The sequence below is a fragment of the Nelumbo nucifera genome, chromosome 8, assembly GCF_055504915.1.
Source record: "Nelumbo nucifera cultivar China Antique chromosome 8, China Antique-T2T, whole genome shotgun sequence".
Lineage (NCBI taxonomy): Eukaryota > Viridiplantae > Streptophyta > Magnoliopsida > Proteales > Nelumbonaceae > Nelumbo > Nelumbo nucifera.
In genome coordinates this window covers 4,726,808-4,749,824 of record NC_142656.1, presented here as the reverse complement: position 1 = coordinate 4,749,824, position 23,017 = coordinate 4,726,808, and the positions used below count along the sequence as shown (strand labels likewise).

The window sequence follows — 23,017 nt, the reverse complement described above, 5'->3', positions numbered from 1 at the left end:
ACTGCTAAGCATTTGTTCATCTTCTTAGTGTTGCATAATTACTAGTTCATGAACAACTGCTCTTGAGTTATCAGCTTTCTCTTGGTTTATTTTCTATTAGTTTGATGAAAAGCTAGAAGTGACTCAGTAGCAAAATCTTTTCTAATGTATAACTGTTATTGCATTAACCAGAGACTTAATTGAGAGGCATAGTGTATGGTTAGAAGTTTTGTATCTCATAGTTGATAAGTTGTACGATGTTGTTCTTTCCTTTAGCTTCTTTGGATATTGAATCTCCTGAAAAAAATTTATATGCAATAGAATAAACATGGCCTTTAAGCTTGATCCTTTTAAGGGCATAGATTGTACAATTGGATGAGATGACCTTGTAAACCTCATTGCTTCCTCCACTCCCAATCTTTCAAAGCTTCTGGTAGAAATTCCCATTAATTTTAAAGAATAAGTCAAGATCATAAATTCCTTTTGCGAGTGCTAGATGTCCCCTTACCACTTACAACCTTCTCTGGTTTTTCTAATTTAGAGGGCTCCTATTTCATATTTGAAGATGAGTTTTTGGTTGATGGATCATGTGATTGTATATCAGAAACCTGATCTGAAGACTTTAGCTATTTCATCATCCATATGGGAAGGTGCTTTTGCATGGTCAGCATTTCCATCAGCTAACATTTTCATGTTGCTTCAAATAATAGGCATGCTGCCCCTTTAACAGTCCTTGATTAGCAACTCCTGTAGTCCAAAATGCAGAGACAATCGCTTTGGTTGAAACAACTGTCTGGTCTGCTAACATATTACTACTGCGCTTAAGCATAAAAGATCGTGGATACATGAAATCTCCTCGAGTAACAGGTTGAGGATTCACATTTAATTCTTCTAGAGGTTCTATTTCCATATGAGAACAACTATCCCAACAAGAACGAGAGTTGTAGGTTGTTGAATTCAACATAGGCGTAGATGCTGAATGGACTGATGTTGTAGTTGAACGGGGATGAGAATTTGGGCAAGTGGAGAAATAAGCAGAATTGCTGGAGTCTCATTTCATCGATGACCGTAGGGTATTGTCATCGAAATCTATTCTCACCGGTGAGATCGCCAACTACTAGAGAAAACAATACAACTAATGGAAGGCATTAGGGTTTCATTCTTTCGTTACCGAAGAGAAAAGAGAACAGGCAAAGGCTTTAAGCGAGAATTGAACAGAAAACTAGAAAGTGCCGAATAAGACTTGAGTGGGGTGGGGTGGGGTGGGAGGGGGACCAACGGAATGGAGGCCTAACGACTGTTACTTCACATTTTGTGAGGGCATTTTGAGGCGCCAGGCTGAGGAGCAGATCCGGGCTCCATTAATTAAGGATATGCTTTGGGAGCTGGTGTTTCAGGCCAACGGTGACGTGTTCAGTCATCCGCCTCTCGTTTTGCGTGGTACTTTAGTTGGGGGTCCCAAACCTCGTACGTGTTTGTTTGGGTGGACACCCACTGTATTTATTTCGGTCCTAAAATATTTGCTACGAATTACGAAATAGAGTATAGAGCTTTTTTATTTTATTTTTGGTAATAAAGAAATAGATTATAGAGCTTGAACGACGACAAATACAAAAAGGGTCGAGCATCTATGATGATGATCTGGCACTAGTATTTTTATTTTTTTCTAGCTGGGCTGGTTAATGGGTTATGGGCTCCCACTTAGGTAGGGCTGTAAATGGAAATCCAATTCAACCCATATATACAGCTAACATAAGTAATAACCTAGGCCTGGGGAGAGAGTTGCAGGGTGAAAAAGGTCTTGTTTGTTTGGAACCAAAATTAAGTTAGTTTTGACTTTTCTTCCAGACGAGTGTGAATGCATGTGCGTTGAGTCGTGAAAAGTCAAAACCATCAATTTATGTATTTATGAATATATAGTCGGGCTGGGCTCAGGTTGATATAAGGTTATACTAATTGTCGGGCTCAACTTGAAAAAAAATTGAAGCCTTGGGCCCTTAGGCCCAACCTGATGGCCAGGAATCCAAATCTAGACCGAACAAAGTTGTGGGCTGGGTCAGTCCATACTCAAGTTGGGCCCACCCAACTTGCACCGCTATCTTTTTTTTATTAAATAAACTACTTACTCTCACGTTTTGATACTTTTACCTTATTATGTCAATAGGAGAGAGGTTGTCATTGCTCATGTTATGGGTAAGGAACTCAAATGCATACAAATCTTTTATTTCATTTGTTAATCCACTTCATTTATTTATCAGTTATTTTCTCCTTACAGGAGGGGCTAAGGCTGCATGTGGCATTCCTTATTTTAAGGATTTATCTCTTTTTGGCTGTTAAAAATTCAATTTTTATAGAGATCAGCTTCTGTCGGTGTAAGTCCATGCTTATACTGTTCCAACTGCCTTTTTGCAATCTTGTATTGGGAATATCTTCCCATAAAATAAAGCACATAAGCAAGGAATACGATGCAAGGCTATAAAGGCTATTTGAACGGACTTTGCCCCGACTGAAGCCAAATTCATTTTCATAGGGGCATTTTAATTGCAAAAGAGAGAGAGATCCTTAAAATAAGAAATGTCAAATGCAGCCTAATTCTGTATCATTGCTGTTTTTCCTTTCTTTTTCACCCAGCCACAAGGAAGAAAAGTTGGTTTGCCTTTGCTTATGGGAACGCTGCACACAGTGGCTTAGGTGTTGGGACCATATCCTGTCCTACTACATATATAGCGAAAGGGTCAGGAGTCAGGACCATGAGTTCTCATAAACGGGATTTCCTATTCACTTTTCTTACTCAGTCTCTATCTTCTGTGAATTGCCGTCACACATCTCTATTATAAATTGAGAGATCTCCAGGTATTGCACCGATCATGGGCATGCTGATGTATAATGGAGGAATATATAAGACCACGGGCGCGGGGGATAGCAGTTGCAGTATATGAAATACTATTGACAACCTACAGCAAGTAAGGTCCCGTTTGGCATCACTCTGCAGAATCGATTTTTTTGGATTCTAACAATTATATGATGAGAATCACGTTTGGTTGAAAGAAACCACGGATTCGTTTCGGATTAGAATGACTTTTTTGGTCCCAAATCTGAAGAGAACGGTGAATGATAAATCCACGCCTCCCTTATTTTTTTCCCAAATCATGGATTCCGTTTCGATTCTAAGTTCTAACGATAGATGATAAATCCACGTCTCCCTTATTTTTTTCGTGAGAATTTGTGAATGCCTGCGGAAGTGGTGTTTAATCCACCCTGGAAAGGTGATTGTATCTACAATTTAATAGGAGCCCCCATCCAGAAGGGGTGCAGTTTAGATTGTGTTGATCTGAGTGGCCAGATGACCTCGATTCAGAATAACCTTGGTGTATGGACAAATCCTACGGCTGATAGTATAGCCTACACCAATGGGTAAATATCTTTGACTAGTCTCCTTTTCTTGGCCCATTTATAAATAATCAAACTGATGCCATATCAGCAAGACACTTGCTTAGTGTGGTCAAAGTTTGGCAAGGTAATTGAGAAAATCTGGGCAACTAATCTTACCTTGTGGGACAATTGTCCCTTGATCAAGGGGCAGAAAGAGTCTACGTGGTTAGAATAATCTCGGATAAGAAGGGTTTATTTTTGTACCGTTGAGACTCAGCTCTGAGACACAACTTAATTTTTGAGAAAATCCCCTGTCTCGAACTGCTTCCTTGGATCATATTAATATCCTCTGATTTTATATTGGAGGATCGGTACAAATGTGTTAGCCCCACCTGTTAGTAACTTCTGTATTTGCAAGGATCTTCAGAATCTGTATTTACACTATTTCGTACTCAAGCCTTTGGGCCTAGTTAATTCAAGTTTTCACAAAAAGCCCAAACCGGTTGTACGCTATAAACCAATAAAAATCAGTGCATCCAAGGGCAATCGAAGGTTGCAAATTTCTCCAATAAAAATCAGTTCATTCAAAAAAAAAAAAGAAAGAATCTAAAAGTTTTCAATATACAAATATATGGTTAATTGCAAACATGCATGTAGAAAGGAAACCTTTTTCTGCAACTTCTCAATGAAGCTTTTTGAGAAGCAATATCGATGAAACCCACAAATGTTTGTATTAATGAAGCTTTAAATTCACATCCATAAATACTTTTTTTTTTTTGGGAGGGTGGAATAAATCCATTAACAAGTGTTTGTATTGAATTCACACATGATGAGAAAATTAAGCAACCAAGCCGATCGAACCTCTGGAACCCAGTCTGATCGATGCTAGACTAGGACTAGGAGTAGGAGGGTTCATACTGATAATGATGCTGGTATGGTTCCGTCAATTAATGCACTGCCTCTGATTGGTGGGCATTTGAGGATTCCATGGGTAAGAGCGAAATGGAAAACAAGCTGAAGAAGGGAAAGCAGTAAATGGTTCAGTAGTTTCATGTAAAGCAGAAGAAGATGGTATTCCACATTTGTCCATGTTGGGGATCTCGGATCCCAGAAGCTGTCCATCGTAAGCGGTTGTGGCTTCATCGGTCTGACTGTAATCCTGATAATTCTCCGATGGACGATATCGATGACCATGATGATGACGAATACTATAACCACAACTCTCTGTCGGCATCAGGTCACAAGAATCTGTTGTTTCTGTTTGCAGCGGCTGCGGCTGTGACACGCTTATCCAGTTGACATCGTAATCGATCATGTCTGGCTCAAAATCACCATCATCATAACTTGCTAGCTTTGTTGTTTGTTGTGGAAGACAAAAGTGACGCTGTTGGCCAGCAACGGTTGGATCTGGGTTTGCATTTAGAGACAACAAACCCTCACGAGATGCAACTGGATTCCAGACATCTGATAGGGTAGTTAAGTCAACAGAAACAGTAGCACCAGAGATAAGCTTTTTCTTTATGCTCGAGTTCCAGAAGTTCTTCACTTCATTATCTGTTCTTCCCGGGAGGTACTTGGCAATTTGAGCCCACCTGTAGTATACGATCTCTCATCTCATCAATCATCATTTTAGTTTGTACGAGTTGTCAAGCCCTGATTAATTAAATTAGATTACAGCGATGAACAAATTAATTACCTGTTTCCTAGAACTCTGTGGAGTTGGATTATGAGATCGGTTTCCTGGGAAGACAAGTGCCCACGTTTCAAGTCTGGCCTGAGGTAATTAATCCATCTTAACCTGCAACTTTTGCCGCATCTTCGCAGGCCTGAAACATGAAATGAAGCAGAATTAATGCATTTCGTTTCTTCAAGAGTGATGGGTTAAGAGCTTTTAAATAACAGAGCAAAAGATGTATAAAAGAACAACACAGGTAAATCAAATGCATTTGAATTGAAATTCAAATAAAGTTTTCATCAGCAATATGGGAGTGGGGAGATGCAGTTATGTTCAACATTCATAAATTAACGTAAAGCAGCATTAGAGAAGATGTGGATATTAGTTGTGTTTTACCGGCGAGTCTTGGAACTGAGCTCCAACAACCATGGCCATGGGTGGAAACGTAGTTGAACAGTTTCTCATCTTCCTCAGGTGACCACAGTCCCCTCTTTACCTTCTGTTTGTTGCAGCATGAATGATGACCCATCTCTCTCAACACCAGCAATGCAGTCAATTGCAGGATATGATCATTGATGGAACATATTGAATAAAGAAATCAAATCAGATTTGGAGAAAGCTAGAGCTGTTGCCAAGCAGTAAGTCTCCAAACTGAGAAGAAGTGGGGGAATGGATGGCATGAAATGAGGGCACAGTGGTGGTGAATTTAATGAGGCCTGAGCTGAGGGTGATGTGCCATCATGATAACCAAAAAGGTTTTGGGGGTAAAAGCTGAAAAGTCCTCTGTGGGACTAGTCTGGCTTTCTGGGTTTCTGCTTTTGAGTTTGGGTTGGGGCTGTGGTAAACAAGAATGTGACAAAAAAGTGTTTTACGCATTCAAGTGTTTCCTTTGAAATATATAATTTAAAGTTAAAACACTTATAGATTAGACTCAAAACACAAAGCCGCCTGAAATTGGGGCTTTGTGATTTGAGGCTTTAGAAACACAAATCTTGAAGAGCCTATCTCTGTTTGAATAAGCTTTTGCCTATCGAGCTTTGGAAACACAAATCTTGCAAGTCACCAAGCACAAAGCCTAAGTTTCCGTTTGGTAAGGCTTTTCTACGAAGGCTCACCTGAAGAGGTGAAAAAATTCGGAACGTCCAAAATTTTGTACTTCAACCCCCAACTCCACCCCCTCCCCTGTCCCCTCCCCCAAAAAATAAATAAATAGATACTTGTCTTGATTTATGTCTAAGTCATACAAATTAATTCATATATCACATATTATAATTAATACTTAGATCTTTACTTGCATACGTGCAATGACACATGCTCTTATAATAGTCTTCCGCATTGATGTAACGGTTTTTGGTCACATATCATTTTTTTTGACTTAGTATTTTGTCATTTCATCTCGTCTGCTTCTAAGTGGCCGGTGACTCAGAGGTTGAAGTAGAGCTCCCTAGTATAGTGCAACCCGGTTGCTCCCTACAGGAGATGATCGGCTCATCTTTGTAAACGGCGGGAACTGTTGCCTGTAAGAACTGAATCAGAGAACCCGGGGTGGCTTACCCGGTGGGGACACTCCGATGGCTAAGTCAACACTTAATAGTGAGTTGAAAATGATATTAGAGAATGAGAGAGCTAGAGAGTAGAGATCACCCTTCTTTTTCTCCCCCCTTTTCGCCCTAGGGGGTGAGGCCTTTATATACTAGAGTCCTCGTGTGTTTAGTGGAGTAGTTCCTGGATTCCCGCTGTGATGGGAGCTGTTTTCGTGTTAGGTGGGGATAAAGCCACCAACTAGTAAGGTTGCCCATTTCTGCCTAAATCGGGGAGTGGGTGAGCTAATATAGCCGTTACAAGTCAATCCCGTAAAATGCATGATACGGTGGTGAGCTCCTCGGGGTTGTCATGCGGTGGTCAGTCTAACTAGGAAGTGAGTTATTTGTAAGGTGTCAGACTGTATGGTGGCGAGCTATCTGTAAGTGCTGCATGGTGGTGAACTGCCTAGTGACGAGCTACCTGAGTGCTGCATGGTGGCGAGCTGCCTGTAAGTGCTATATGGTGGTGAGCTGCCTCGGTGTCACAATGTCATTGGAGGGCCAAATCCGCCCTCATCACACATTAAGAGACATTCTAATTCAAAGTTTGAGAGATAACGAGCCTGGGTGTGTCATTTTCAAAAGCACAAAAAAGAATTCCCTCCGATTATCATAGAAAAGGATTGGCTGAGATTCAAAAGAGTATATTTGGGACTAAAAAGCCCAAGACTGCATGTGCATGTGGACACAATACTAAGTCCAATGGCCAAATGCGGTTTCCTCCACAAGACCAAGAGATTAAAATCAATTTTGATGCCTATAAAAATTAAGGGGGCCATATCTCCTACTGTTGTGGGCAAGGAGTACAACGGGGCGAATTTTATTGACTAAAGTGGGATCAATTGGTATCTCTATTAGACTGTATTTGGCATTTCTTATTTTAAGCATCTATCTCTTTTTTGAAATAAAAAAAAATAGTGTTCATAAGGGAATTTTAACTAAAAAAAGAAAGATAAATCCTTCCTTAAAATAAGGAATGCCAAATGTAGCGTTAATGTTGTTAGCATAGTTAGCCAAAAAAGCTATCCCACTGGTTGCTGACTGCTTGAAAATTGTGGGCCGTTGGAACTACATCTCAGAGAAAGAGCCTATTTTGGATTTCATCTTCATCTTAATGCTTTAATAGTTTAATTAGCTGATTCTTGGGGCAGAGGTGTCCCTTAGATCTTTGTAATTTTCTTTCGGCTGCCAACAGCAACATGTTCAAGTCGGAAGAAATTCATGTTGGGTTTGGGATAAAGCCCAACCCTTACTAAACCCGATTCACTGGCATCCCTAATTTTGGGGCTGGGACAAGCTAGCTTGCTGCGACTTCCAACCAACAAGACGGGTTATATATTAGTCAATCAGAGCTCACCAATTGATGGTGACTCATTTGGGAATCCAAATTTTCTCCTCACAGAATGGTAATGGTCCTCACATTCTCCTCACTTCACTTGCAGCCCTGCATATAAGAACATCTCCCATGAATGAGAACATACAAATATAGAAAATGTTTCTGTTGTATGGCAACAATGTATTGTGAGTAGGGTTATGGAACATCTCTCATGAATGAAAATATACTGGTTGCAGCAGAAACTTAAACCTCCCCCTAAGGTTTATGTTAAATACTAAGGCCCAGTTTGGAACAAGATTTTTAAAACCGACCCCAGACAACAAACTGGTCAAGGGTCTGGTTCCTGTGTCAAATAGTCCGACTGTTCGAACCGAATGATTGACCCATTTTGACAAAAAGATTAAAAAATAAAAAATAATCAAAACCATCGAACGGTTCAACCGCCCTAGTCAGCGGTTTGTTGACCAAATCAACATTTTTTTTGACAAAAATCCGGTTTTAGGGAAAATACAAAACACATATTTGCATTCGTACTCCTTCCAAATGCATTCCTCTTGTTGTATGGCAACAAAGCATTCCTCTTGTTCGAAAAGAGTACAAATGCATTTGTATTGTTGTATGGCAACAATGCATTCCTCTTGTTCGATTAAATTGCCACGATCAATATTGCAGTTTGTTGGGGGAAAAAATAAGGGTAAATTACAAGTAACTACTTTCATTTGCAACAAAACCCCCTAGAACATTTTTTGATTAAAATAGGTTCTTCTTTTCTAGCAACAGTGATAAAAATACCTTTCTTCTCCAACAAGGGCGTAAAATATGCGAATGATTTTTTTTGTATTGTTAGAGATTGTTCTATATTCAGCGATAGGCATGCTGAAAACTCTTCGTCAATGAGATAGTGGCAACAACGTCCAACAAAAAGGAGATGACTTTGCCCATTTTCGTCATTTTCAAAATTTCATTTCATGCCCCTTGAATTATGAAGAGGGACCTTTGTTACAAATGAAAGTAGAGGGGTATTTTGTCATTGATCCCGTAGTATTGAGGCATCTTTGTAATTTACCCATAAATAATGTAGAAACAACATAGTTTTGTTTAGTGTGGTGGCTACTCACTAGTGTGTGATAGTGGAAACAACTAATAGCAAAGCAAATATGGCTTGCCAATCCACCATTTGAATGGTTTGTGGTTGAGATTAGCTATGGCTGGGCCATGAAAGCACAAGTTTCAGATTTGAAGAGTGTCTTTAGGTAGAAAGTTGGTGTAGATGTAAAGGAAATTTGTTGAAAATCTAAAAAATTATTAAAGTCAATAGAGACTTTTCAATGATTCCGCTAAAGTTAATATTGATAGAAGAAATCTCACCTCTTAAAATAATTATTATAAGTTTCAGATGTCAAATATCAAAACAAGAACAATCCTTAATCCTACTTTAAAAAAAAAAGGAGATCACATTACTGTGGCAGGATAGTCCGGGGATTGGATTGGATCGTTCAGTCATGCAATGTAATGAAGCCCATGGCCCAAGCACTATTCAACTTTAAGAGAGAGTGCGTGGGTTGTGCAAACGATTTCACATGGGCTTTCCTTTCTTTGATGGGGACGAGCTCCCATCTTTCAAAACAGTGATTGGCTCCAAAATCCATTGATAAACACGGTAAAGTGTTTCCCATTCAATGGCCTCATGGTGAACGAGCAGAAATAAAAGCAAAAAATCAGCTCCAGGTCGTTGCATCAAAGAAATATACTCCTACAATTTAGGGTCTGTTTGGTTTGTAGTCAGAATAAAAATTATCTATTCCTATAATTTGTTTAGTTCAAACAGGAATAAAAATGAGAATTAGAATCAGTAAGAATAAGATTTCATTTTTAAGAAAATGGTAAAAAATGGCCATTTTCTTAAATGAAGAAATACCATTCCAGCAAGAATAAGAATAGGATTCTAATTCTACTCAACCAAACAACTGGAATTGAAATAACTCATTCCCATTCTAATTCTAATTCTAATTCTAATTCCAAACCCCTATTCGTATGAAGCATACGGGTTCTTATTCTTTATTATTATTTTTTTCTCGGTGCATATCCAACAACCATCCCGATGGGAGGCGTCGGCGAAGTGAAGTTTGTACGCAGTCTTCGCTCCTTTCTCACTTCTCTCACCTTATACACTAATTAAAATCAAAATGTTGTCCCTTCTGTCATATCGTGGGCCCGGATGATGGTGGATGACTGATAACAACACTCATCATGATGTTCCAAATTGAAATAATTTGGGGTGGACTGAACTATGAAAACCCCTTGATTTTTATCTTTACCCCGTCTAATCTTCATAGCGAGTAATGGGCGAATTCAATTAAAGGATGGGTCTCGATCTTGATGAGACCATGAACCAATTAATGCTCATTCCCAAAAGCTTTGGCCATAAGAATAACCTAACCCTATATATGTTATCATATTTCATATATCACGCTACGACAGCCTACCAACCTTTCTTGCTTTTTGGTGTGTGGATATAATTTTTTAAGGCCAAATTCATATTAGTTTTCTCTTTTGAAATACATTTGTTTATTATGATAACATTTGTTTATTGGAATTGAGATAACAATGGTCGATTTTCATTTCTAAGAAAAAGGAAAAATATAGTCATTCCCTTAAATAGAATCAGAATGGTCTATTCCGATAAGAATGGGTCCAATTCCATTCAACCAAATAATTGGAATCAGAATGAATTTAAACTCTTATTCCTGTAAATCAAACGGATCCTAAAGGTAAAAGTAGTCTAAATAACAAAAAAGAGAATTGAAAATTTTGCTACCAGGAATATGATGAATGGAATTACCCTACACCATTTCACTAATCTTCCTTGAAGACAATGTTATTTTAATATACAAATCACACAATAAAGGGGGATTAAAGGGATGGAGACAGAACACGTGCATACGAGAGCCACCGACTTTACCACAGAAACCCTATAAATCATGATTTTTAAAATTGGACTGGACTGGATGGTTGGACTGGAAAAACCGGAAATTGGTCAGGTGACCGATTCTATTTTCCCCCAAAACTAAGATTTTTTAAAAAATTGTTAACTTGGTCAGTAAACTGCTGACCTGGGCAGTTAAGCATTCAAACCGTTCAAACGGTTTTGACCACTTTTTATTTTTTTAAAATTTTTTTAATTTTTTGTCAGACCAAGCCAACTGTTAGACCCGATAACCGGATCGCTGACCGATTCGATCTCCGGATGAGTTTTAAAAACCATGCTATAAATACACGGAGCTATTCCTATACCTCCACATTCAAAGGTATACCGAGTGACCATCTCACCTATTGGGTCATAGGGCACACGGATGTCTGGATATGATACTATTGCTCAGAGTAATTGGTCTCTCTTGGGACCTCACGCCCATAGTGTTAGGAGTTCAATCCTAGTCCGAAGTATTTTAAATCACGTTCCCTTTTTTCTTTTCTTTTTTTCTTTAATGGAAAAGAGAGATACGTCCAACAATTAATTATGTACAAAATGCATTTCAGGAGACAGTGTTAATTCAGTTGGGTCACCAGTCACAATTTTTGAAAGAAGAATGTCAAGTCTTTATCTCCATCTCTCTCTATTTCTTATTTTTTTTTTTTATTTTGAAAATGACAGAGATGTCCAATAACTACCTAGAGAATGTATATTTCAGGATAGGACATAAGCCACTAATTAATCAACTTTGGGGACAAAACAGACATATAATTAGATTATCCATGCATAACCAACATTTATATTCATTGCATAAATGACAGGTTTTGATCATGATTGTCAAACTGTCGTTGATTCGGTTCTGTTTTATCTCAAACTCAGTCAGTGCCAAAAATCATTGAATCGATTAACGATTCATTGATTTGGGCGATCGAACCGTTGATTCACCTAACAATTTTAGCTGTTTTTTATTTTTAATTATTATTTTTTTTAATTTTTATTGTCAAATTGAACTATCAATTCGAATCAAACGCTCAAACCATGGTTTTGATAACCATACAACTATCACCTTTTCATGGTTTGATATCCATGGTTTTGATAACCATACAAATATCACCATAACAGGAAGAAGAATCAATCAAAATAAGAAAAAACCAAAGAATCAAGACAACAATGTGATGAGTTACCTTTCCAGAGTTAAAGCCAGGATGAACTACCACCTTAACTTTTGTTTGGGAAGAGTGCAAATATAAATATGTACTACACAGATTTAAGATTTATCAATACAGTATATAGGGGTTTGTACTGTATATTTATATTTGCACACTTCAGGTTCAATTTAGAAGAATACAAATATATATACAATACATATTTATATTTTTACTCCTTCCAAATTGAGCTTAATAAAAAGAAAAATTGTTCAGTGCTTGATGGAAACTACTTTTAAGAGTAATTGGGGTGGGAACCTTTGTTTGGTCTCGAAGACTACCGAATTGGCTCCACTTGTTGTGTGCTCCTATTGTCTTTTTCTCGATTGTTGTGAAAGGCTGTATTTAGTTTTTTCCACCTTTTCCTACCTTTTCTTCAAATCAAACATAGCCTAATTGTTCTCATGCTCAATTTAAATTGCAATATAAGTTTGGCAATGAAAATTTGGATACAACGTAGGGACTAAATTGATACTTTTTGAAAATTTGGATGTTGTAGTGACACATTCAAAAGTTTGGATAGTAATTTGACACTACTCCAAAGTTCAGGATATTAACGTGGAATTTTTTCCATAATCTTAAGATATTCATTGTCACTCAGCATGATACAGTACACATCTTGGATGAACACTGTAGGTCTTAAATAGAAGAGATAAATTGTTCCACTTTTTTAGTAACAATGCAATAATTTTGGAAAATTGTTTTATTGTTCTTGTTATTCCTTCAATTTTACCATGGCCCAAGCCCACATTATCCCTTTGGCATCAAATATCATGATAAGAATTGATGCCATCGAAAAGTGTTCAAGTCTTTGGAAGAGCTCAGATGGATCTTGTAAGGAGGAAACGAGGTTAGAGGGCTTGGGGTGATATCCTTGGCTTGTAGCTCTGACGGTCAAGTTAGAAAACCGATTTATCCAGAGGGTGGTTGAGAATTCAGTGAGTCATAAAGTATGAAATGAATGTTAACCTGCCCCTTAAATAGGGTTCGGGATACCTGTTAGAGTGTGTATGTGTCAAACAAACATAGGACGCCTATTGTAGCTTGAGTCTTGATACACCTGGATCTTGCTTTGCCTTGGTAGAGCTCGGATAAGACACATGGGGCTTTGTTAAGACACCTGTTATTCGAGCTCAGCCACATAGTGCTCAGTTCGGACATCTGTGGACCAACTCAGGCCAACTGGTATCCGGTCAAGACACCTAAGATCCAACCCGGGCACTAGAAACCTAATCAGGACTACTTGTTTAGCCACCTATAACATGCATTAGTCACTTGGTGCATAGTTATGACATGTTGTGGTGATCTGTTCATGTCTTTAATGTATGAAATGGGCCCGAGATCGGCTACCTGGCAGGTTTACCTTACGTGTTGATGGTCTTGTTGCATGTGCCACTTGGTGATCACTTGATAGACAAGTGTTGGAGTGTGGAACTCGCCTGCAAGGGAGCTCCCACTTGCTAGGAAGTGGGAGCTGTCTCAGTAAGGAGGTCTTCTCAGAGGTCGGTAAAGTTCATACGTACGAGTTGAGTTGAGAGGTCCAAGGTGGTCTTATATGTCACTGAGGTGACTCTTATCTTTTGAGACAACGGCAAGATGATATTCTCCGAGTTGAAGGCAAGGCTGTCAGTTCAGCCAAACATGCCATGTGTTTGATAGTTCAGAGGTAATATTTATTCTGATGAAGAATACAGTTTCAACTTTCAAACATCCCAAGCAATGATCAAAGTATCAATACTCCATTGGTTGGATGTTATAAACAGTAAGGGCCAGACACGGCCCTATTTTCTCAGTACTATAATTGGGGCCCGACTTTAATTCTAGACAAGAGTTCATCCATTGCCTAAACTAAATTGTAGCTACCCCGTTCTGTCTCATTCAAATTAGAAAAAGAAAGTCCTTAAATAAAGAATTTCCTTTGGGTCAGTTCTCAATCGTAAATAAAGAATTTCCTTTTGTTCAACTTTAATGCCTAAATTGAGTTCTATTTTCTTTCTTGTCGTTGTTGCTTGTTTATGTTGCAGGATAACTGATTAAGAAACAATTTTGCTGACCAAAAAAGAAAAAAAAAACTGATAAACAAGAGTTGAAGAGGCGGAGAGGACATAGCAATTAGGGTGTGGGACAATTCTACAGGCCTTTGTAAGAAATTCCCTGAGGAAAGTATCAAATCAATTCCCTAGAATTTGGGCAAAAGTGGAATTTATTAATAACTTAAAATCAATTTTTTTATCTCACGGTATTTCATAGAGCACACTTTTGGATTAGCACTATGTTTTCAGTGTTAGTGCTCTGGTCTGATCATAGAGATAGGCCGTCCTTTCATTCTATGTAGATACATGCATTGACAGACAACACTTGGTGTGAAAAGCTAGTTAAATCCTGTATTCAATAATACTACTTTTGAGTGTAAATTCAGATTCAGATTCATGTATCAAATCCCAGTAATGGAATTATTCTAACATGGAAAAATGGACTCCAATGGGATGCCAAATAACTCAACAAGAGGGTTCACCCAGCTAACACTGTGGTTCGGGCTGGATTGGTTAAGGGCAAGGTCAACCCTGACCCACCCCATAATGTTAAAATCTTAACCCTCATTCTAACCTCCGCCCAAATCCAAAGTTTTTTTTTTTTTTTTTATTGGTTGGATTGTGAGGGTCAACCCAAGTTTCACCCCTAACTGACAGTGAGTACTTGGTTGTTGAACAATGAAGTGATTCTGACTTAACACAAAGCTATAAGGGAATCAAAGAACAACATCATGCGTTTAAGATTAGTTATTGTGCTTTTTTAAAGACATCAGCTCGTTTCTTTGACAAAGAAGGGAAAAGTGAATATACTCTATTGTATGATGGAATAATTCTTCTCATCATGATAATAGAGTCACCTTGATTCTTCCAGTGTGAAGGGCCAATTCCTCTTGAGATTTAAGTCCTCCTATGGGTGTTCATTTCAGGGTCGGGCCGGTGCTGGGCCAGTAGGCCTAATTAAGGTAAGCCATGCTTAGTGTGAGAAGTTAGCAGTTAAGTCCCAGACAAACCCAGTTTTCAGATTTCCATGGGCAAAGACAAGAAACCCCATTTCAGGCCGGACTACCTCTAGTCTCCTCTCTCTAGCTCTAGACCAATGGTCAATTGATCATAGCCCATCTAATTATGTCACACTGGAATCAAGCTTCTAATTGTCTTCAGCACTCAGCAGTGATAATGCTATCCTCCGAACTGTATGTGGACAACAAACCCGCCCACAACCATTTTATTTAGACTCCCAGTCCCAGCCCCTTTATTCCTGCTAATCAGGCAAACAGCCCTTTTTCTTGGTTCTATGGGGCTACACAATGGGGGTAACCCATCCCCCAAACCCATAAATGTCCCCCAGATCTTAGCAATTGACACCTTCAACAAGCCAATAAAATGATTCCAGCTGTCCCTAAATCCTACCCCTACTAACTTCTCTATACTCCCCTCTCTACTAACCCAATAAAATGATTCCAGCTGTCCCTAAATCCTACCTGCTGTAACGATTCACCAAACACCTTAATCCCTCCATTAGAAACTCTTTTAAAGAAACATCTATTCTTTATGCATTAATTAAATATTTCTAAAAATAAAAATAAAATCTTGGGTGATCTCTAACTCTTTTGCCATGCATGAATTTGCCTTCCTAGGCTTAGAAAAAAAATAAAAATAAAATATCTATTTTAATTATACACAAATTCCCCATGCTTTCTTTTCCACTTATAATATTCATTGAAACGTGATCGTTGTTTGGTTCAATGAAAGCTTGTTTTCGATTTCTCCAAGGATCAATGAATAATTGTTAACTGTCTCAGCTTTTAAGTTGTGGGTTTAAAACATATAAAGATCAAACTGAGTTCTTCTGCAAAGGACGCTGTACACATTCAATTTCCTCCTACACATTGGATTTTCTTTTGTTCTTGTTGTCGTCGAAGATGTTGGGAAGAGTATGACTTTTATGTTTTTATGAACAATATTGAGATGGTTTTTGGATTGTGGGAAAAATTTAAGTTACTTGTAGTAAAATAGAAAACCTTCATTTTCAAGCAGATAGCTTCTAGAGGCAGGGCAAACAACTGAAACAGAAGATTCAAATATTGATAGGTAGCACGAGAGAATTTGTATATTGAAAGGGACTTTTTGTATATTAACGATCAAGCACTGAACAAAAGATTTCTGAGAAGAGACGAAGAAGAAAGAGAATGGGGAAAGAAGAAATTAGGCTTAAATGAAATCTCTATTTTTTAAGAAAGTTTTAATTAATGTTTGAAGAATTGATATATTTTAAAAAGAGTATTTAACGGAGGGGTTAAGCTCTTGGTTAGTTGTTACACTAAAGTCGGACTCCACTAACATGATTAAAACAGCTGGAATCATTTTATTGGGTTAGTAGAGAGGGGAGTTAGTAGGAGATCAAGACTGAAATACCCCTTCCATAATATACATGAAGCCTAGCTTATTTGCCTATTTTTCTATAGTTTTCATCATCAAGTGCAAGGAAAACAAAAAAGATGCTTCTTTCCATGATTCCCATCGACAAAGACCAAGTGTCTATGACTGTAACATCATGGTGATCACTGTAACATCCCTTAAATGCAATTAACATCATGGTGATCACTGTAACATTCCTGTTCCCTAGTGATGTCCACCCTCTATTCCACCATTTCCGCTTTCCCTTAAATGCAATTAACCACCATTGCAATAACTAAAACCCTCTCTCTCTCTCTCTCTCTCTCTCTTTCTCAGAGAAGTCTCAATGGCCTTCTCAGAAAATACTCTTCAACCGGTGATCGGGGCAGCGATACCTTTAACAACGTTGCCGCCCATTTCACCGTTGATCCTCACCATGCTTGCGTTGCTTGCTGGTGCTTTGCTCTACTTGTACACACCCTACTGGGGGGTGAGAAGGCTACCCGGCCCTCCCACCGTTCCTCTGGTGGGACACCTTCCTCTGCTCGCCAAGTACGGCCCAGATGTTTTCAGTGTCCTCGCCAAACGCCATGGTCCCATCTTCAGGTACGTTTACGTTTCCCAGGGTTGTCCTTGTTTCCTCTCCCTTTCTTTCTAACTTGCCTTCCGCCATTGATTACCATCTGTGGTATGTGGATGGAGCAGGTTCCACATGGGTAGGCAGCCCATTGTGATTGTAGCGGACCCAGAACTGTGTAGGGAGGTTGGAATAAAGAAATTCAAGGATGTCAGCAACCGAAGCATACCTTCCCCTATCTCAGCCTCCCCACTTCATCAAAAGGGCCTCTTCTTTACCAGGTACTGTGATGTATGCTTTGATATAACTTCTCTTGACTGGTTAATTAGTCTCAACATCTGCCCAATCCTGCAGCTAGGATTGGGCACTGGTTAACTTTTTTCTTTCTATATAGAAACTGCTGTAACGAAATTAACTGTGAATACAACATTGGACTACTGGCTACCATGACTAATTCTCACAAGTAGATAGAACTACACTTGCAGAGACACTAGATGGTCCATCATGCGAAATTCCATAATATCTGTCTACCAACCCTCCCACCTGTCCTACTTGCTGCCCTCTATGCAAACAGTGATAGACTCTGCTACTCTAAGCCTCCCCTCATCTGAAGAGGAAGATATCACTTTCTCTAACCTTTCACTTCAACTGGCCACTGATGTCATCGGAAAAGCCGCTTTTGGTTTCGACTTTGGCCTCTCCAGACCACGGTCAGCAGCTGGCAGCGTTCATGAAGGTGGTCACAGTGATGATCAAGTCTCGGACTTCGTCAAACAACACATCTACTCCACCACAGCTCTCAAAATGGACCTTTCAGGTTCCTTTTCAATCGTACTGGGTCTGTTGGTTCCAATCCTTCAGGAGCCTTTCAGGCAAATCCTAAGGAGAATACCGGGGACAACTGATTGGAAGGTTGATCAAACCAACCAAAAGTTGAGCCGACGGCTCGATGGGATTGTGGCAAAGAGAATGAAGGAGAAGGAGCCTGGCTCCAAGGATTTCTTATCGCTCATATTGAGAGCTAGGGAGTCGGAGACAGTACCAAAGAATGCCTTCACCTCGGACTACATCAGTGCACTTGCTTATGAGCATCTGCTCGCTGGATCGGCCACAACATCCTTTACCCTGTCTTCAATCCTTTATCTGGTCGCTGAACACCCAGAGGTTGAGAAGAAATTATTCAGAGAGATTGATGGGTTTGGCCCACATGATGTAACACCTACTTCTCATGATCTTCAGCACAAGTTTCCTTACCTTGATCAGGTAAAGACTGTCATTTAAGATCTATAACCCTGAACTAATTTAACCAGCTCCTTAAAATTCAAACCCAATCTCCCATTGTTTGTTCCACAGGTAATAAAAGAAGCAATGAGATTCTACACTGTGTCGCCCTTAGTTGCAAGGGAAGCATCAAGAGAAATAGAGTTAGGAGGATACCATCTCCCAAAGGTAGTAGATGTGATGGTATGATAATGCAGATCTTCTTTCTCAGCAAAGCTTTGCACAACACGAATTATATTTGTTTGATTATGTGTGTAGGGCACATGGGTCTGGTTAGCTCCTGGGGCAATAGCCAAAGACCCAAAACATTTCCCAGAGCCAGAAAAGTTTTGTCCCGAGAGATTTGATCCTGATTGTGATGAAGAAAAGCAAAGACATCCATATGCACACATCCCCTTTGGGATTGGACCTCGAGCCTGCATTGGGAAGAAGTTCGCGATACAAGAGATAAAGCTCTCACTGATTCACCTCTATCGCCGATACGTGTTTCGCCATTCCCCTAACATGGAGAAACCTTTGGCCCTTGATTACGGAATTGTTCTCAACTTCAAGCATGGTGTAAAGCTCAGAGTCATTAAACGACCTTGCATCCATCTAGTTAATTAAATCAATGTCTATCAGATCACTAGACTTGTTTCTATCTTCAAATATAATGTAAAAGGAGATTAACAGAGCTTGAGTTGGGATTTGTCAGCAGAATCTTCATCTAGGCCCATTGAATAGAAGTAACCATTGACCAATAAAACAAGCTTAGTTACATTCCATCAACTGAGTAACCCAAACACCAAACACCACCAGAAGCATCATTTTGCAAATAAAAAGCGTTAATTAAAAAAGATCACAATACCACCAGAAGCATCACTCTCATTGAAAAAAAAAAGAAAAAAATCAACCGACCCAAAACAAATATAAAAACGCATCGTCTCAATCTACAACAATTTCTCGCTAGAAAGCATATACATTACACGCCAAACTGCCAAAGAAGAAATCTCAGCGCCTTCTCAATCCCTGATTTGGTTCTGCGCATCCTTCCTTGCAACATGAACAGCGATTTCACACTCACAGGACAACAAGATGTTGGACTCCAAAGGCAAGAGCATAAACAATAAAACCATGATTCTTAGCAACATACATTTCTACTCCCTCACGCTCATTGAGTTGTTATCCAATCGTGTTGGCAGGCAAATGGGCTTGGAGAAATTAATCGAATAAGGATCAGAACCAGTACTGCTTCTCGTATCCCCATTGGAAAATGCTGCTGACTTCTTGCTAAACTGAAAATCATCCATGGATTGCCTTTGAACTCTATGATGAGAATGGTTGCTTGTCCTCTGCTTAGCCTTAGTAGACTCTGTGAGGTTCATGTAACTGGGTCTACTATTGTTACTCTCCTCAATTCTCCCCGATGCCAAATGGGTGTTTCCAGACACCGGAGTTGTAGATGTGCAAATTGAAGAAGAGGATGGTGAGCTCTGATCGTACAAAAATTCAGAACTTGGGCCAGACGAGGAACGTGTAGCATGCCCAATTAGAGGAGGTCCAGCAGAAATCCTGGTGGTAACATTGTTCTTCCTGACTTTCACAGAACCTGGTTCGGAAGATTTTGAGCGCGCCCCAACTAAATCATCACAGTTTTTAGAAGAAGGCGTCATCTCTGATGAATCAACATGTGTCTGCTCCATCAATCTATTCTCCCATGGCTTTGCTGCCATCCATCGCTCTAGCCAGCTCCATCCCCAACTGCTCTTATCTACCTCGTGATGCTTTAGATTAGTCAATGACCCATTGGCCTTCGTGTTTGGATTCGAGTTTGATCTCCATTGCTGTAACCAAGAGCAAATGCATTATCAAAACAATTTTTTTTTTAAATAAAGGTCTTAGCTTTTCGGACTCTCCACTAATTACCTGTTGAGAGAGAGAATAAGCAATTGCTCTTTCTCTCTTTATGGCCCCTTCTTGCCTCATTTGCAGCTTTGATCTAATTTCTTCCAGTGTTCCTTGACTATCACACCATCCTTCCTGAATAATGTAGAAAAGAACCAAGGGAGAAATAGTTTGTTTAAGTTGAAGATAAAATTCAAATGCCGATTAATATAAAAGAAAAGATGAATGAATGAAAGAAAAATGAGTGGTTGAAAGAATATGATGCAGTCAATGGAGAGATTGACAAACCTCAGCCTGTTTCAACAAATCTGCCTTACTTCGACGTTCGTTAAGTAGCATCTGTACAGCCTGCCCCTCGATTGACATACGCACACGACGAGCCCTTACACGCGCCTGAACACGAACGAGAGCCTGCATGCACCTCAGTGTCACAGCGGCCTGCTTCCTCACCTGCCGGCCACGAACAAGAGCCTGAAGTCTCACCACACCCTTCAAGGCCCTTAATGCCCTCCTTGCCTGTAACCATCCCACATCCGCCATGTAAAAGAGGATCCCAAGAAGAATTATTGCATTTCCAGAAAGACTAAATGCTATGCTGTTAAATTAGCCTGCTTCTTTTTGAAAATATACAAGAAAAAAATGAACAAAATAGAATTGGATGAAATGAACAGTGAACGCCACCGAATCAAGGATTAAGTCACCTTAATAAATCGACAAGTTCATCAAATTTTTTACCAATTCCTAGTCTTTACGCTTTGAAACTAAAATTTAAGGAGTTAGGCTCTTTTTTCTTTATGACCAGAAAACTTGGAATGGTAAGGAGTGTGAACAAAGGTCTGAGCTCGGGGTTCAGGAGAGAATGCATTAAATTGACACATCCTGGGACCTGGATTACAAAGTAACTGGCCGATTAATGATAGAACCCGTCAACAGGAAATCTGAGCGCTTTGACAAGCAACCTCCGGGGAAGTGGAGATGACAGTGAGCTACCACCGTAGAAATCAGGCTAAGGATTACCTTCCAGTACAGACATAAAACCAGTACGACCAACGGAAGGCTAGGGATATCAGCTGGGAAGAAGTCCATATATGATTAATAAGCCATTGACTGGATAGTTCAGGATATTGCGCATAGACTTTGGCGCACTTTTCTCCCCATTAATATATTCGTGCATCCAACGATTCACTCAATTCAACCAAAGTAAAATATGAATGAGAAACTGTAAAACGGAACAAATCCGTTTACCAGAAAACCACGAAACGCAGTCTGGATCCGTATTGCAGCCCATTCTTGCCTCACTACCCTGAAATCTTTAGGTGGAGCTCTAACAATAGTGGCAACTGCAATGCTAAACGCATCAGCTACTGACGAAGAATCAGAAGCCTCCGATGCCGCTCTTGACCCTCCTTTGAAACCCTTCCACGAAGATCCGGAGTCACCAAAAGAACTCCTCCACAACTTCCACTTCCGGCTCTTACTGCCGACTTTCTCCTGCAGGAATCATGAAACCCAGAAACCGAAAGGTAAGAAATAAGCAGAAAAAGCCACACAAACAAAATGCAAATGACAGAAACCAGAGAGATGGTGAGGAGTTTAGATTACATGTTCGTCCTTCTCCGGTTTTTTCAGACCCATAAAAGTTTTCAGCCATTTTCCTGAAGCACCCATCAATGAAAATCTCTTGTTCGAGAAGAAGAGAGCTTCTAAAACCTCAACAACCTACTTCTCGAAGAAATAAAGCTTTTGTTTCTCCTCCGCAAGACCCGAAAACGTTGTATCAGCGAGAGAAAAAACGGAGAGAACACAGAAACCAGTAATGGCGAGGGAAAGGAAAGAGTACCGAAAGACTGCCGTCCAGTTTTGTGTCCTTAGATCTCTCGACATCTCGAGAAAGCCGTTTGATTTTTGAAATTCAAAAAAAAAACAGACCAACGGAACCAAGGACTAATCCCGCTCGATTCGCGTGGAAAGATGTTAGTTAATACCCCTGGTTTGATGAAATATTACATGCAAGTACCCTAACTATTTTGAAAATCATAAAAAGACACGAGACTTTCCCTTCGTGAAAAGTAGAAAACAACACGATAAAAATCTATCGAGTCAGATGAGCTGATCTTTTGTTCCCCATTATCTGGGCCCCCATGTCGACCATAATACACCAGCTTAGTGGAGGCCCACATCCACATTGTAAGCAGTCTGTTTGTGAAAGGGCTGCGTGGTTTGGGGCTTTGGCCTCTGGTCGCGTCCAAATTTTTATTGAGTGGGTAGCACTCCGCTATTAATGTGGCAAGATGTACAATGCCTAAAAGGACAAAAATATCTTCAAAATTGACTTTTTCTGGGGAGTAATTTTGTCTTTTCACCTGATGTAGTTGGCTAATAAACATACAAATTCAAAATCTATGGGAAGGGAAAAGGAAATGTAACGTTTATTAGGTAGAAAGATAAAAACAAATACTCATAACGAGGGTGTGAAATTTTTTATTAAATTATTTTCTAATTTTAATTGAATCCTGTTCTATCTGTAAGTGATGAAAATATAATTTTGAGTTAATATTTTTCATTTCATTTAATTTTCTCTCATTCAATTTTATATTTAAGGTATAAATTAGTATTTTATCTTATTAAATCTTATATTTAAAGTATTTATCATTAATATAAATTTTATTTATTTATTTATTTATTATTATTATTATTATTATCAAGTACAAAACATAAACACAT

At 39.2% G+C, this 23,017-nt stretch overlaps 3 protein-coding genes across 4 annotated transcripts; 1 reads left to right on the top strand and 2 right to left on the bottom strand.

The window, feature by feature from the left end:
• Window positions 1-3,967: 3,967 nt before the first annotated feature.
• LOC104600679 (MYB-like transcription factor ODO1) lies at window positions 3,968-5,873 on the bottom strand. Its single transcript, XM_010263761.3, has 3 exons — window positions 5,423-5,873; window positions 5,048-5,177; window positions 3,968-4,943 (listed from the first exon to the last, which is right to left on the bottom strand). The coding sequence occupies exons 1-3, from the start codon at window positions 5,553-5,555 to the stop codon at window positions 4,295-4,297; spliced, it is 912 nt and encodes a 303-aa protein (XP_010262063.1). The 5' UTR covers window positions 5,556-5,873; the 3' UTR covers window positions 3,968-4,294.
• A 10,949-nt stretch (window positions 5,874-16,822) lies between these two features.
• CYP711A1 (cytochrome P450, family 711, subfamily A, polypeptide 1) lies at window positions 16,823-19,080 on the top strand. Of its 2 annotated transcripts, none has more exons than XM_088894030.1 (5): window positions 16,823-17,157; window positions 17,257-17,409; window positions 17,614-18,391; window positions 18,482-18,592; window positions 18,668-19,080. In XM_088894030.1, the coding sequence occupies exons 1-5, from the start codon at window positions 16,898-16,900 to the stop codon at window positions 19,013-19,015; spliced, it is 1,650 nt and encodes a 549-aa protein (XP_088750156.1). In that variant the 5' UTR covers window positions 16,823-16,897; the 3' UTR covers window positions 19,016-19,080. The 2 variants fall into 2 exon arrangements, with proteins under 2 accessions (XP_088750156.1, XP_010262061.1); XM_010263759.3 differs by having other exon boundaries at window positions 16,830-17,157; window positions 18,482-18,577.
• A 15-nt stretch (window positions 19,081-19,095) lies between these two features.
• Window positions 19,096-22,172, bottom strand: LOC104600678 (protein IQ-DOMAIN 6-like). Its single transcript, XM_010263760.3, has 5 exons — window positions 21,896-22,172; window positions 21,539-21,784; window positions 20,582-20,809; window positions 20,315-20,428; window positions 19,096-20,232 (listed from the first exon to the last, which is right to left on the bottom strand). Exons 1-5 carry the CDS (start codon window positions 21,959-21,961, stop codon window positions 19,546-19,548), a joined length of 1,341 nt encoding a protein of 446 aa, XP_010262062.1. The 5' UTR covers window positions 21,962-22,172; the 3' UTR covers window positions 19,096-19,545.
• Between the last annotated feature and the right edge of the window lie 845 nt (window positions 22,173-23,017).

Coding starts and splice junctions, on each gene's coding strand:
- CYP711A1 (XM_088894030.1), top strand. CDS start 16,898: ATGGCCTTCTCAGAAAATACTCTTCAACCGGTGATCGGGGCAGCGATA. Junction 17,158..17,256: donor CGCCATGGTCCCATCTTCAG/GTACGTTTACGT, acceptor TGGATGGAGCAG/GTTCCACATGGGTAGGCAGC. Junction 18,392..18,481: donor AGTTTCCTTACCTTGATCAG/GTAAAGACTGTC, acceptor TTTGTTCCACAG/GTAATAAAAGAAGCAATGAG.
- LOC104600678 (XM_010263760.3), bottom strand. CDS start 21,961: ATGGGTGCTTCAGGAAAATGGCTGAAAACTTTTATGGGTCTGAAAAAA. Junction 21,785..21,895: donor AACCGGAGAAGGACGAACAT/GTAATCTAAACT, acceptor TGATTCCTGCAG/GAGAAAGTCGGCAGTAAGAG. Junction 20,429..20,581: donor ATTTGTTGAAACAGGCTGAG/GTTTGTCAATCT, acceptor TACATTATTCAG/GAAGGATGGTGTGATAGTCA.
- LOC104600679 (XM_010263761.3), bottom strand. CDS start 5,555: ATGGGTCATCATTCATGCTGCAACAAACAGAAGGTAAAGAGGGGACTG. Junction 5,178..5,422: donor CTCAGTTCCAAGACTCGCCG/GTAAAACACAAC, acceptor TTCATGTTTCAG/GCCTGCGAAGATGCGGCAAA. Junction 4,944..5,047: donor CACAGAGTTCTAGGAAACAG/GTAATTAATTTG, acceptor CGTATACTACAG/GTGGGCTCAAATTGCCAAGT.